Here is a 12,056-nt window from a genome sequence, read left to right on the forward strand (position 1 = left end):
TAGGAATTTCTTGTCCTTTCTCTCTTGCTGGTTGTGTAGTAGGAGCCAAGGATGTAGCTGATGCTTCCAGCTGTGGAGGCTTATGCTGCCCTCATTTCCCCTTGGACCAATGAAGCTTCTCCCACCTTTCTCATTTTCCAGGGGTAGGGACAGAGGCACAGATGTGTGGAATAATCCAAGTTGTGCAGGCTTAGACTATAGTTACCCAGAGAGACTGATGATGCTTCATGCCCTTTTCTCCCTTGTCTGGTGCTGGGAAGGAGCTGCAGGTGTGGGCAGCAATCTATGCAGTGTGGATCCAAGATGACCACAGTTGCCCCAGTAGACTTCCAATTATTCAGTCTGTGCCAGCCAAAGGTACCTACAGTTACCTGCATAGTCTGGTGTAGGGCACTCCAGCCTCCTCCTGATAGACATGACTGAAGCTAGGCTAGGGTTTCAGGTCAATCTGGGTGAAAGAAACTCGCCCCTACAGTCACTGTGATTTTTGATCAGCCTGGCCTCCCCTCATGCTGGAGCTGGAGTCAAAATGGTGGCTACTGGCCTCTTTCTGACTTGGACAGGTTCAAACTTCAGCTGTTCTTAGGGTTATTCTTTAGTCAGCTGAGTTTACTAATCAATAGCTAAAGTTGGTGGTCAACTGACTCTTCCTCCCCTGTTTTTGGAAAATGGAGTTTCCAACTCCAGCCTCAGAATAGCTCTTGAGGTGGCTTGCACTGCCAGAGTAGGATAATCACTGGTCTATGGGGTGTGCCTGTATTCTTCCAGAGAGGGTGCTATTGGTCCTCCCAGCTTCTCCATGCCAGACGTGAGGCTAGGGCTTAGGCTAGAGCTGCAATCTGACCTGGGTGGAAAGAAGCCAGTCCCCACCAGCACTGTGATTTTCAGTCCATCCCACTTCCCCTTATGCCAGGTGTGGAGTTAAGATAGTGGCTACTGGCCTCTTTCTGACGTGGACAGGTTCAAACTTTAGCTGTTCTTAGGATTATACTTTAACCCACAAATTTACTAATCTATAGCTGAATTTGGTGCCCAATTGTCCCTTACTATCCCATTTTTGGGAAGTGGAGTTTCCAATTCCAGCCACAGAATAGCTCCCAATGTGGCTTGTGCTTCCAGTGGAGGATGGACACTGGCCTCCTGGTGTGGAGTGCTCTGCAGATGGGCCGTCCCTGCTTCCATTCTTTCAAGGATGTTGCAGGATGCTCTTCTGGTCTCTGGAGTCCCCAAACAGGTGCTTTAGATACCTCTGGGTATAACAGGAGCTGATTCTAGGAGCTCCTTACTCTGCCACCATCTTGCTGGTTGTCCCAGGCTGAGTTTAAAGAAATATTTTGGCTTCATACTGTTTTATTATTGAGACATCTTGTTACTTTAGTGGAAATACTGAGAGATTAAATTCTAGAGTTGGCAAACTCAAAAGGTTTCAGGCACCCCCTGGGTAGACTGCACAACAGTTAGATAACTAGTTGGATTGCAGAAGTAATACACTGGTAGGTGGAGAATAACAATGCAATTGGGGAAACGGACTTGGCCCAGTGGTTAGGGCGTCTGTCTACCACATGGGAGGTCCGCAGTTCAAACCCCAGGCCTCCTTGTCCCGTGTGGGGCTGGCCCATGCGCAGTGCTGATGCGCGCAAGGAGTGCCCTGCCACGCAGGGGTGTCCCCGCGTACAGGAGCCCCACACGCAAGGAGTGTGCCCGTAAGGAGAGCCGCCCAGCGAGAAAGAAAGTGCAGCCTGCCCAGGAATGGCGCCGCCCACACTTCCCCTGCCGCTGACGACAACAGAAGCGGACAAAGAAACAAGACGCAGCAAATAGACACAGAGAACAGACAACCGGGGGGGGGGGGGAATTAAATAAATAAATCTTTAAAAAAAAACCAATGCAATTGCTTGTGACTAATATGCTGACAGGGCATGGCAGTCAATGGTGTCAAACAGAAAGGAAAACAAAGACTGTCCTGGTAAACAAAAGACATGCGGGTAAATTTTAGTGCATGGTTGCCAATTTACCATCTGGACTATGTGACCAAGACTTTTTTGGGAATATTCCAGTGTTAATAATCATACCTATGTTGTTAAAGGAGAGTGTCAATTTTCTAAAGTGTCTGTACAAGAGTCCTATAAAGCAGACTTACTTTGTTGCTATACTAAAATTTGCATAGTCTTTTAGTATTTTCTCTGTCTTTGTATGTTCTAAAGTTACTATGTGTTATTTGATACCAAAGATGCATCATTATATCAGAAGTCAAAATATAATTTTTCCTTTCTTGGAAAAAAGGAAATCCAAGTCTCCTTTATCCCAGTCTAGTGTTTATTCTACTCTAAAGCACTGACATAATCCTAAATTGTTCCAAATGTCCTAAATCCATATATTCAAGAAGGAGTACAGTACAAATATTAACCCATGGCTACATCTTTTACCTAAGCTCCACATCTGACTCATTAGCTGGCTCACAGATAGTGTCCTGCTGATTATATAGCAAGGCCACAATGACCAGGAATCACAGATTGTTGTTAAACTTTGCACGATCATATTTGCCGTGGTAGAGTTGGCACATGCTAAAGTCCACCACTGGCATGATTTGATTACCTTTAATCTAGTTGGGTTGCTGTTGACAGAGGATAATACTCTCTCTATGGAAGAAGAAAATGTGAAATTAATATGAATTCCATGATTATATAACCTGAGCAATGAATGAAAAAGGATTTGGGACTAGACTTTATTCTGGCTGTTAACACTGACTCATGAGAAAATACTGCCCAAGTTGCCTAAACTTTCTGTGCCTAAGTTTGCCCATCTGTAAAATGTCCTCTCTGTGCCTCAAGGTTATGAAAATCATAGGTCCTGGAACTTTACAGTTGCCCCACAGGCACGTCATCCAAACATTCAACAATACTGAGTGCATAGATATGCCATGAAAAAGGATATTCACTTATGTTATCACCTTAAATATAGTTATCAAATTCAAGAAATTTAAATTGAAATAAAGCTTACAGTCTATATTCCAGTTTTTTTGTAAGTCCCAATAATGTCTTTTTGGTCTTTTTCTCCTCCATTATTAGATCTTGTCAAGGATTATATATTGCATTAATTGTCATTTTCTCTTCAGTCATTCTTTTTTTAAACTGTGAGAACATATATACAATGTGAACTTTCCCATCCTAACCACTCCATAGTGGGATTAATCACTTTACAATGTTGTGCTACGATCATCACTCCTTTATCAGAACTTTCCCATCACTTGAAACTTATGCATGAACTCCCCATTTCTCCTTCCTCCCTGCAAAGAAGGCTATTGAACTGTTCATTGGGAGTGCATTAAATCTGTAAATTGCTTTGAGTAGTATTGATATCTTAATGGTATCAAGTCTTCCTATGCATGAATATGAAATGGCTTTCCATTTATTTAGGTTATTTAATTTCTTTCAGTAATGATTTGTAGTTTTCTGTGTACAAGTCCTTTACATCCTTGGTTAAATTTATTTCTAGAGATTTTATTCTTTTAGTGCTATTTTAAATGGAATTTTAATCTTAATTTCCTTTTCAGATTATTCATTTCTGGTTATAGAAACTACTGATTTTTGTGTATTGATCTTGTATTCCAGCACTTAGTTGAATCAAATGAGAATCACTGGGGAGCAGGTGTGACTCAAGCGATTGAGTGCCTGCTTCCCACACGGGAGGTTCCAGGTTAGGTTGTCACCTAAGAACAGCAACAACAAAAAGCAAACAACAAGCAAACAAATGAAAAAACCAACTCAGGGGATCCCATGTTGCTCAGTGGCTGAGTGCCAGCTTCCACATAGGAGATGCCAGGTTCAATCCCCAGTCTCGGTACCTCAAAAAAAAAAAAGAAAAGAAAAAAAAAGTGAATTATTGATGTTCATTAAACCTTCTCATTCCCAGTTTTCTTCCCCCCATAAATAGCAACTCCATTCTATCAATTGTTCAATCGAAATCCATAGAATCATCCTTTACTCCCTTTCTCTCACATGCTCACTCAGTGAACCATAAAGGCTCTACATTCTCAACATATCTAGTAGCTGACCAGTACTAACCACTCCACTGCCACCATGCTAGTTCAACGACCATCACTTGTTGCCCAGATTATGGCAATAGTCTCCTCCTTGGTCCCCCAGCTTCTGCTCTGTCCCCTTTACAGGCTTTTTTCCTATAGCATCCAGGATGAACCTTTTACATGTATCACCTCACCAACAGACTCGGAGTCTCTCAGTTATCTTTCTTACTGGTATTTTAGATGTCAGATTAACATACCAATAGTCAGCCTACAGCTAGGACCCTATCTCTGGTATTATGCTAAAACAAAAACACATTAAATTAAAAATAACGAGGGAGCCCATGTGGCTCAGTTGTTGAGGGCTGGCTTCCCACATATGAGGTCCTGGTTTCAACTGCTGACCCTGGTAACTCAAAACAAAAAAATAAACAAAAAAAAACAACACTCGTTTAAGTGACAGGTGATTGATAATGCGACTTTAGAGGATAAGTCCACCCACAGAGCTTCTAGGGTGGAAATAATTTAAATAGGCCTCTAGAGAAGTCAGTAAAGGATTCAAGTCTATCTTAAGGTTTTGATAAACACCTGAGTAGGAATGCTGCTGTACAAAGTCAGTGAATGACTGTTCTACTTTCATATTAACACCAGTCATTACCTGATTTTTGTTTGCTTGCTGCCTGTCTCCTCCCTGAGATTAGTGATCATTATTTCCAGTACCCTACAGAGTGTTTGGCACATACCCTACAGAGTGTTTGGCACATGTTCAACCAGTATTTATTGGATGACTTAAAACAAAATTTTAACTTCCTAAAACAGGTCCCTGAAAGAAATAAGGCCTGACGAAGACAGGACAGAGAAGCCATATGCTTAATTACCCAGAGCTGAGCTCCTGGAGAAAGTAAACCTAGTAGAAAAGGCAGAGCCACCATTGTCTTGCCACATGGCATGAGTCTAGGAACGCCAGGAGCCAACCTTTGGTGAGACAGTCTCTGATGATTTGCCCTACTTTGAACATTTTCACAGCCTCAGAATCATAAGCGTTAACCTAATAAATTCCCATTTTGTAAAAGCGAACCCATTTCTGCTATATTGCTCCCAGCAGCATTCAGCAAACAAAAACGTACTAATAAATCATGAAGAGAGTAAGTAAGGGGATTTCTGGGGTAAACCAAGTTATTTCCAGTGGAAAGTGAACTATCCCTTACAATCTTGCAGTGAATCGCTGGAGAGCAGGAACGGTGTTTCACTGAATTCTGTACCCCCAGAACACAGCAGAGGCCTGGCCCAGGACAGTCAATGATTAAATGAGGCACAAGCTGAGGCTCTCACGAGGATTTCAGGGAATCCCACGTCTTGAGCGCGCATAAGCACAACCAGCAGCACAAAAGAGTGAGAACCGAGATGCTTGAAGGGCACCCGGCGCTATAAGAAGTTCCTCACCTAGCAGCAGAGTAGCTCAGCGCCCCACGCGCGCACAGCCCTGGCCAGCAACCCGCGCACGTGGCGCCCTCTAGCGGCGGCTGCGCCCGCGGGGCCCGCCCCCAGGTTTCGCGGGCGAGCGGGTTGGGCAGAGCAGCGCGCAGGGCCGCGCGGGGCGGGGCCTCCCGAGGCCAAGGAGCGCGCGGGGCGGGGCCTCCCGAGACCATGGCGCGCGCGGGCGCTGGGGCCCGCGAGGGCGAGCTCCCCGGCTTCTTACTGGCTCTTGAGACTAAGTGCCGAGCCGAGGCGACTCGGTCGCGGGTGGAGGAGCAGGACTTACGGCAGTGGGGCCTGACAGGTCGGTGGCCAGGCGGGCAAACTCACTGGGATTGGCCTTTCCGGGCCCGGAAGCGCCGCGCCAGGACGCTCCTGTGGCGCCTCAGGTTGTCGCGTGGACCTACCTGACCTGCTGGAGCCTTTCCGCCCCGCGATGGGGCAGAGATGCGCGCGGGCCGAGGCCCGGCAGGGGAGGACTCAGGGTGGGGAGCGAGGCCCGGCCCTCGTCCCCGGGCGCCGGGGATGCCGGCCTGTGGGAGGGCGACTTCCTACAGCAGCGCCGAGTGCAGGCCCCTTAGGAAGAAGATGAGGCGCCCGAAGATGTGGGTTTAAAGCCCTGTTCCGGTCGCTTTGGCGGCCTGGTCTGGGGTTTTTCATTAGTTCTTTCTGTGAAACTGCCAAACTTATGTCCCGGCTTCGGTTTGCGTTCTTGGTTTACTAGGCACGCGCAATTCTTTGATAATTCCACACTGATTAACTCTCCCCCAATGCTGTATTTTGAAGTGTAACGAGCAAAGAATATTTGCTCGTTCCGCCACGTAAGTCTGTTTCATTTACACTAGCTCTTCCCTAGAGTCTGAAAGGCGAAACTTGCATTCCCCTGTTCTCTGCAGGTCCCGAGTCTGATCGTTTTTTCTGTTTTTCTAGAGAAACAGACTATTCCCCGAGTCTGCGCTTAATTCACCACTTGGCCTCCCTGAACCTAGTTTTTTTTTGTTTTTGTTTTTTTAAATCAACGTACTCACCTTTTTTTTTTCTTTTCTGGTTACAAAAGTAGTACATTTTCTTTGTAGAACACTTAGGGGAATATCATACACATAAAAGAAAAACATTTGTAGTCTCCATAATTCTGTTAGTTTAACACTCTATTATATATCCAGTCAGTCTTTGGTCTATGCACGTAAGTGTGTGTGTATATAATGTCCTTTTATTCTTTTTCTGGTGAGTGGTGGGACAGAAATGGGGTTTCACGTACATACTTTCTGGAACCAACTTTGTTTTTTCCTTACTGTCATTAGTTTTAATTCTTCTGGAGTATTTTAATGTTTTGATATACCATAATTCCTTTTAGATATTATTTTCTTACCTTTTTGCACTTACAAATAATAAATGACCTTGTTATCAAATATTTATTGTAGATATGAGTTTTTAATTTCTCAAAGGTAGCATTTCTTAAAGAATATACAAAAGTTTTTGCTCATTTCACCGTAGTTTTACCAACACTGGTATTTTCTAATATTAAAACCTAAAAAGTGCGTTTTTACTGTTTTTGTTTACTGGTGTTTGCTAAAAGCTGCCAATGCAATACACCAGAAATGGGTTGGCTTTTATAATAGGAATTTATTAGGGTAGAAACTTATATTTCCAAGGCTGTGAAAATGTCCAAATCAAGCCATCATCTAAGGATGCTGTCTCACTAAGTTGCAGCTGTGGCATACAGTGGCGTCATCTAACAGTAATTTTTCTCAGAGCTCGCTGTGGGTGATCAAGGATATGGCAGTGCATAAAGGCAACCAGCTTGTCTCCCCTCTCCTCTCTACCTGTAGCTAGTTCTGCTTCTGGCTGCCCTGCCTGTAGTTTCTCTCTGTGGGTTGTTCTGTCTTTCAGCTGCTGCAGGGAATCCTGGAGTCCTCTCTCACATAGTAGGGTAAAATGGCGGCTTTTCCTCTATCCTCTACTTCGTTTATATAGGACTCCAGTAAATGATTAACACCCAACCCGTTAGATGAGATGGGTCACATCTTAAGTTAGGATCCTATTTATAATTAGTCCATACCCACAGGATTAGATTAACTTTAAGAACATACTTTTCTGGGGTCCACACAAGATTAAACCAGCACATTTGGTTACTAGTATTGATAGATAATTAGATATTCAATTTTCTTTTGTTCTTTGCCTGTTTATGCTCCTTACCCATTTTTAAACTATAGTATTTGACTTTTCCATTGCTTTGTAGGATCTTCCTTGCACTGAAGGTATTAAATTTGTTACATGTATTGGGATTATGTTATTTCCTTTTTGATTTTGTGTGTGCGTATGTATTTCAGTGATGAAGTTTAAAAAATCTATGTCATCAAATCATCCAGACTTTTCCTGCGTTTTTTTAAACCTGCTTAAAAGGGATTTTACTTCTTTTGTTTTATAATTATTGGCCTAATATTTGTCTTCCAGGACAATTATAATTACCATATTTTATATTTAAATCTTTATTTCCCCAGGAATTTGTGAGGAAGAAATTTCATTCTCCAAAATATGGAACAAATTATCCACTTTTTGGAAACTGATGATTTAATTATTTTTTTCCACAGTATTTTTCCCAGTGATTAAAAAGCTTTCTGGTAGGTCTTCCTACTCTTAGTAGTGTCAGGGATGTGTCTATACATTCCAGTGAATTTCAGAAACTCAAAATACAATATATCATAAAGATATCTTAGGATTACTTTGCTTTTAGAATTTAAAGACCTATTACTTTTTGTTGCTTTTGCTTGTTCTTTCACTCCTGTCTTTACTTCTTGCTGTTTTTGCTTGTGCTTTCATTACTTGTCATCCAATCTAGGTATGACAATGACAATTCAAATATGAATATTGCAGATTACTGTCCTCAACTTTATTCAGTGTAAGTCTGAAGGGACATAAATACATTGACCTGAATAAAAATGAAAATACAATATATCAAAATTTGTGGGACAAAAAATAAGTCAAAGTAGATCTAGACTTAAATGAAAACTATAAAAACTTTCAGAGAAAAATCAAGAAAATCTTCAGGATCTAGGGGTAAGCAGTGAGTTCTCAATATGGGTTCAGCAACTATAACAAATGTACCATACTAATGAAGGATATTAATGGGAGAAAGTGTGGGAGGGGAAGGGGGGGGATATGGAAACCTCATAATTTTTATGTGACATTTACGTAATCTAGAGCTTCTTTAAAAATTACAAAAAGAAGAAAAAAAATATTAAAGGTTTGTTTTATGTTACAGGGTGTGGTTGCTTTTAGAATATGTTCCATGGCACTTGAAAAGAATATATTTCACAGTTGTGGGGTGGAGTGCTCAATAAATGTAGATTAGATGCTGTTGTTGAATGGTGTTGTTGGGTTCTTACATCCCTGCTGATTTTCTGTCTAACTCTTCTATCTGTTGTTGTGAGGTGGGTGTTGAATTCTTCAACAGTGATTGTGGATTTCTCTCCCTTTTTAAGTTCTACCAGTTTTTGCATCACATATTTTGCACATCTGTGTTTTGGTGCATTCACATTTAGGTTTGCTATGTTTTGGTGGATTGACACAGCATTATGTAATGGCCTTCTCTATCTGGTAATTTTTTTGCTTTGACCATCTACTTATCTGATATTGATATAGCCACTCCTGCTTTCCTTTAATTAATGTTTGCATTATCTATCCTTATCAGTCTTATTAGTTTTCTATTGCTGCCATAACAAATCACCATAAACTTAGCTTAAAATAAAACAAATTTATCATCTTATAGTTCTATAGGTCAAATGTTATGAGTCTCACTGGGATAATATCAAGTTATCAGCAGGGGTGTATTCGAGTCTCTAAGGGAGAATATGTGTCCAGCTTCTAGAAACTGCCCACATTTCTTGAATAATGGCCCCTTCTTCCATCTTCAACATCAGCGACATTGTATCTCTTTGACCCTTCTTCTGTAGTCATCTTCTTCTCTAACTAAAGTCAGGAAAGATTTTCCTCTTCTCAAGAATCATGTGATTAGATTGGCCCTACTTGGATAATCCAGGATAATAGCCCCATTTTAAGATCCTGTACCTTAATCTTATCTGCAAAGTCCCTTCTGTCAGATAAAGTAATATACTAATTAATTCCAGGGATCAGGACTTTGACGTTTTGGAGGGATCACAATTTTGCCCAGCACACAATCTTTTTACTTTTACCCTGCTGACATATGCATTTGAAATGAGTTTCTTATAGACCCATAGAATTGGTTCACGTGTTTTAATCCAGTCTGCCAATCTCTGTCTTTTAATTGATTATTCATATCATTTATGTTTAATATAATTATTACTGTTAGGGCTTAAGTCTACCATTTTATTTTATATTTTAGTGCTCTGGTTTTTTGTTTGTTTGTTTCTCTGTTTTCATTTTCCTGCCTTTCTGTGGGTTACTTGAACATGATTTAGAATTCCATTGTGATTTATTTATTTTGTTTTTTAGTATACCTCTTTGTAGAGCTTTTTTAAGGCACTGTATATTTTATATACATAACTTAATTACAGACTCCTGCAATTGTCAGTTTGAGTAAAGTAAAGAAACTTTATTTCTCTTCATGTCCCTTTACCTTCCTCTGTCTATAATGTAATTGTCTTAAATATTTCCTTTATATAATTTAAAACCACATCAAACAATTTTATAATTTTTGCTTCAACTGTCAAAATTTAGAAAACTTAAGAGCTGGAAGGAAAGCCTGTGGTATTTACTCTTGCTCTTTCTTTATTCCTTCTTGATGTTCCAAGGTCCTGTCTTTTATCAGTTGCTGTCTTTTTTCAACAGTTTCCTTTAGTCATTCTTATAGGGTAGGTTTGCTGATGACAAATTCTCTTCTTTTTCCTTCATCCGAGAATGTCTTAACTTCCCCTTCATTCCAGAAGAATATTTTGTAGGATATTTTGTAGGGTTCTGCGTTGACAGTTACTTTCTTTCAGTACTTGAAAAATGTATGCTACTTCCTTCTGGCCTCAAGAATTTCTGATGAGAATTCCCCTGTCATATGAATTGTTTTTCCCCTGTAGGTAAGGTGTTGTTTTTCTCTGGCTGCTTTCAACACATTTTCTTTGCCTTTAGTTTTCAGCAGTTTAATTATGATGTATCTTGGCATGGATTTCTTTAGGTTTATCTTGTTTGAACTTCACTTATTTTCTTGAATCTATAGGGTTATGTCTTTTGCCAAATTTGGGTTTTTTTTAAGCCATTATTTCTTCAAGTACTTTTTCAATTTCCCCACTTGTTAATCCTTTCTTTTATGGACTCCAGTGACACAAGTGTTATCTCTCTTGTTATAGTACCACAGTTCTCAAGGCTCTGTTTATTTTATTTCAGTCTGTTTTCTCTCTTTTGTTCTGATTGGGTAATTTCTATTGTTCTATCTTTCAGTTTACTGATTCTTTCCTGTTTTCCCTCCATTCTGCAGTTGAGTACATCCACTGAACTTTTTATTATGGTAATTGTATTTTTCAGTTTTAAAACTTCATTGGGTTCTTCTATATTCTCTTTCTTTGCTGAGGTCTTCTAGTTTTCTACTTGTTTCAAGGGTGTTCATAATTGCTCGTTAAAGTAGTTTTTATCTTTGCTGCTTTAAAATCTTTGTCAGATAATTCTACAATCTGTATCATCTTCTGTTGGCATCTATTCATTTTCTCATTGCTTGGAATCTTTCTGGGTTCTTGGTATGATGTATGTTTTTTAAAATGAAGCCTGGACATTATTGTATCATAAGTCTGGATTTTTATAAATATTCTGGTTTTTTTATGGTCTTATATATATTTTCCATTTTAAAAACAATTTACTAAAGTATGCCATTCATACATGAACATATATAAATAATAATTGTATAGTAAAAGCTGTGGAATTACAAAACAAACATGCATAACAACATACAGGACACGCATTCATCATTCTACCACAAATACCTTGCATTGTTATGAAACAGTTGTAACAAATTATAAAAGAGCATCCTCAAAGTATTACTGCTAACTATAGTCCATAACTTACATTTGGTATATTTACCCCCAACCCACACTATTATTATTTTTGTTCATAGACCAAATAATTTATCAAAAGCATACAAGTAATGGCATTTGGTATAATCATTGAGTTGCATGTTCATCACTTCAAACAATATTAAAGCATTTTCATTGTCCCCCCCACAAAAAAACCCACAGAAAAACAACAACAAAAACCACTATCACACCCATATGTTAGTGCTACTAATTACAAATTCTATGATGTGTTTTTATCATTTCTATTCATTTCCAAAAAACTTTTTACCAATTCTGCAGATTAAACCTCAGCTTTCCTTTCTCTAACTGTATTTTCTTTTTTGAGCTATATTCTAGCTATTAACTATGAGTTTGCTAATTATACTTAATTCATAATACCAAAATTATCCAATATTTGTCCTTGTATGTTTGGCTTGTTTCATTCTACATATGCCCTCCAGGTTCATCTATATTATTATATGCTTTATGACTTCATTTCTTCTTACAACTGAAGAATATTCCATTGTGTGTAAATATCACAGTTT

General features: G+C 39.8%; 1 protein-coding gene across 3 annotated transcripts in view; it reads left to right on the plus strand.

Moving 5' to 3' along the window:
• Window positions 1-5,626: 5,626 nt before the first annotated feature.
• CHD1L (chromodomain helicase DNA binding protein 1 like) overlaps window positions 5,627-12,056 on the plus strand; it is a 97,424-nt gene continuing 90,994 nt past the window's right edge. For all 3 annotated transcript variants that reach the window (XM_058309580.1, XM_071207377.1, XM_004468963.4), the window contains exon 1: window positions 5,627-5,801. In XM_058309580.1, the coding sequence (XP_058165563.1) occupies window positions 5,669-5,801 (133 nt within the window). In that variant the 5' untranslated portion in view covers window positions 5,627-5,668. The remainder of the gene's footprint in view (window positions 5,802-12,056) is intronic.

Source organism: Dasypus novemcinctus, chromosome 13, assembly GCF_030445035.2.
Source record: "Dasypus novemcinctus isolate mDasNov1 chromosome 13, mDasNov1.1.hap2, whole genome shotgun sequence".
Lineage (NCBI taxonomy): Eukaryota > Metazoa > Chordata > Mammalia > Cingulata > Dasypodidae > Dasypus > Dasypus novemcinctus.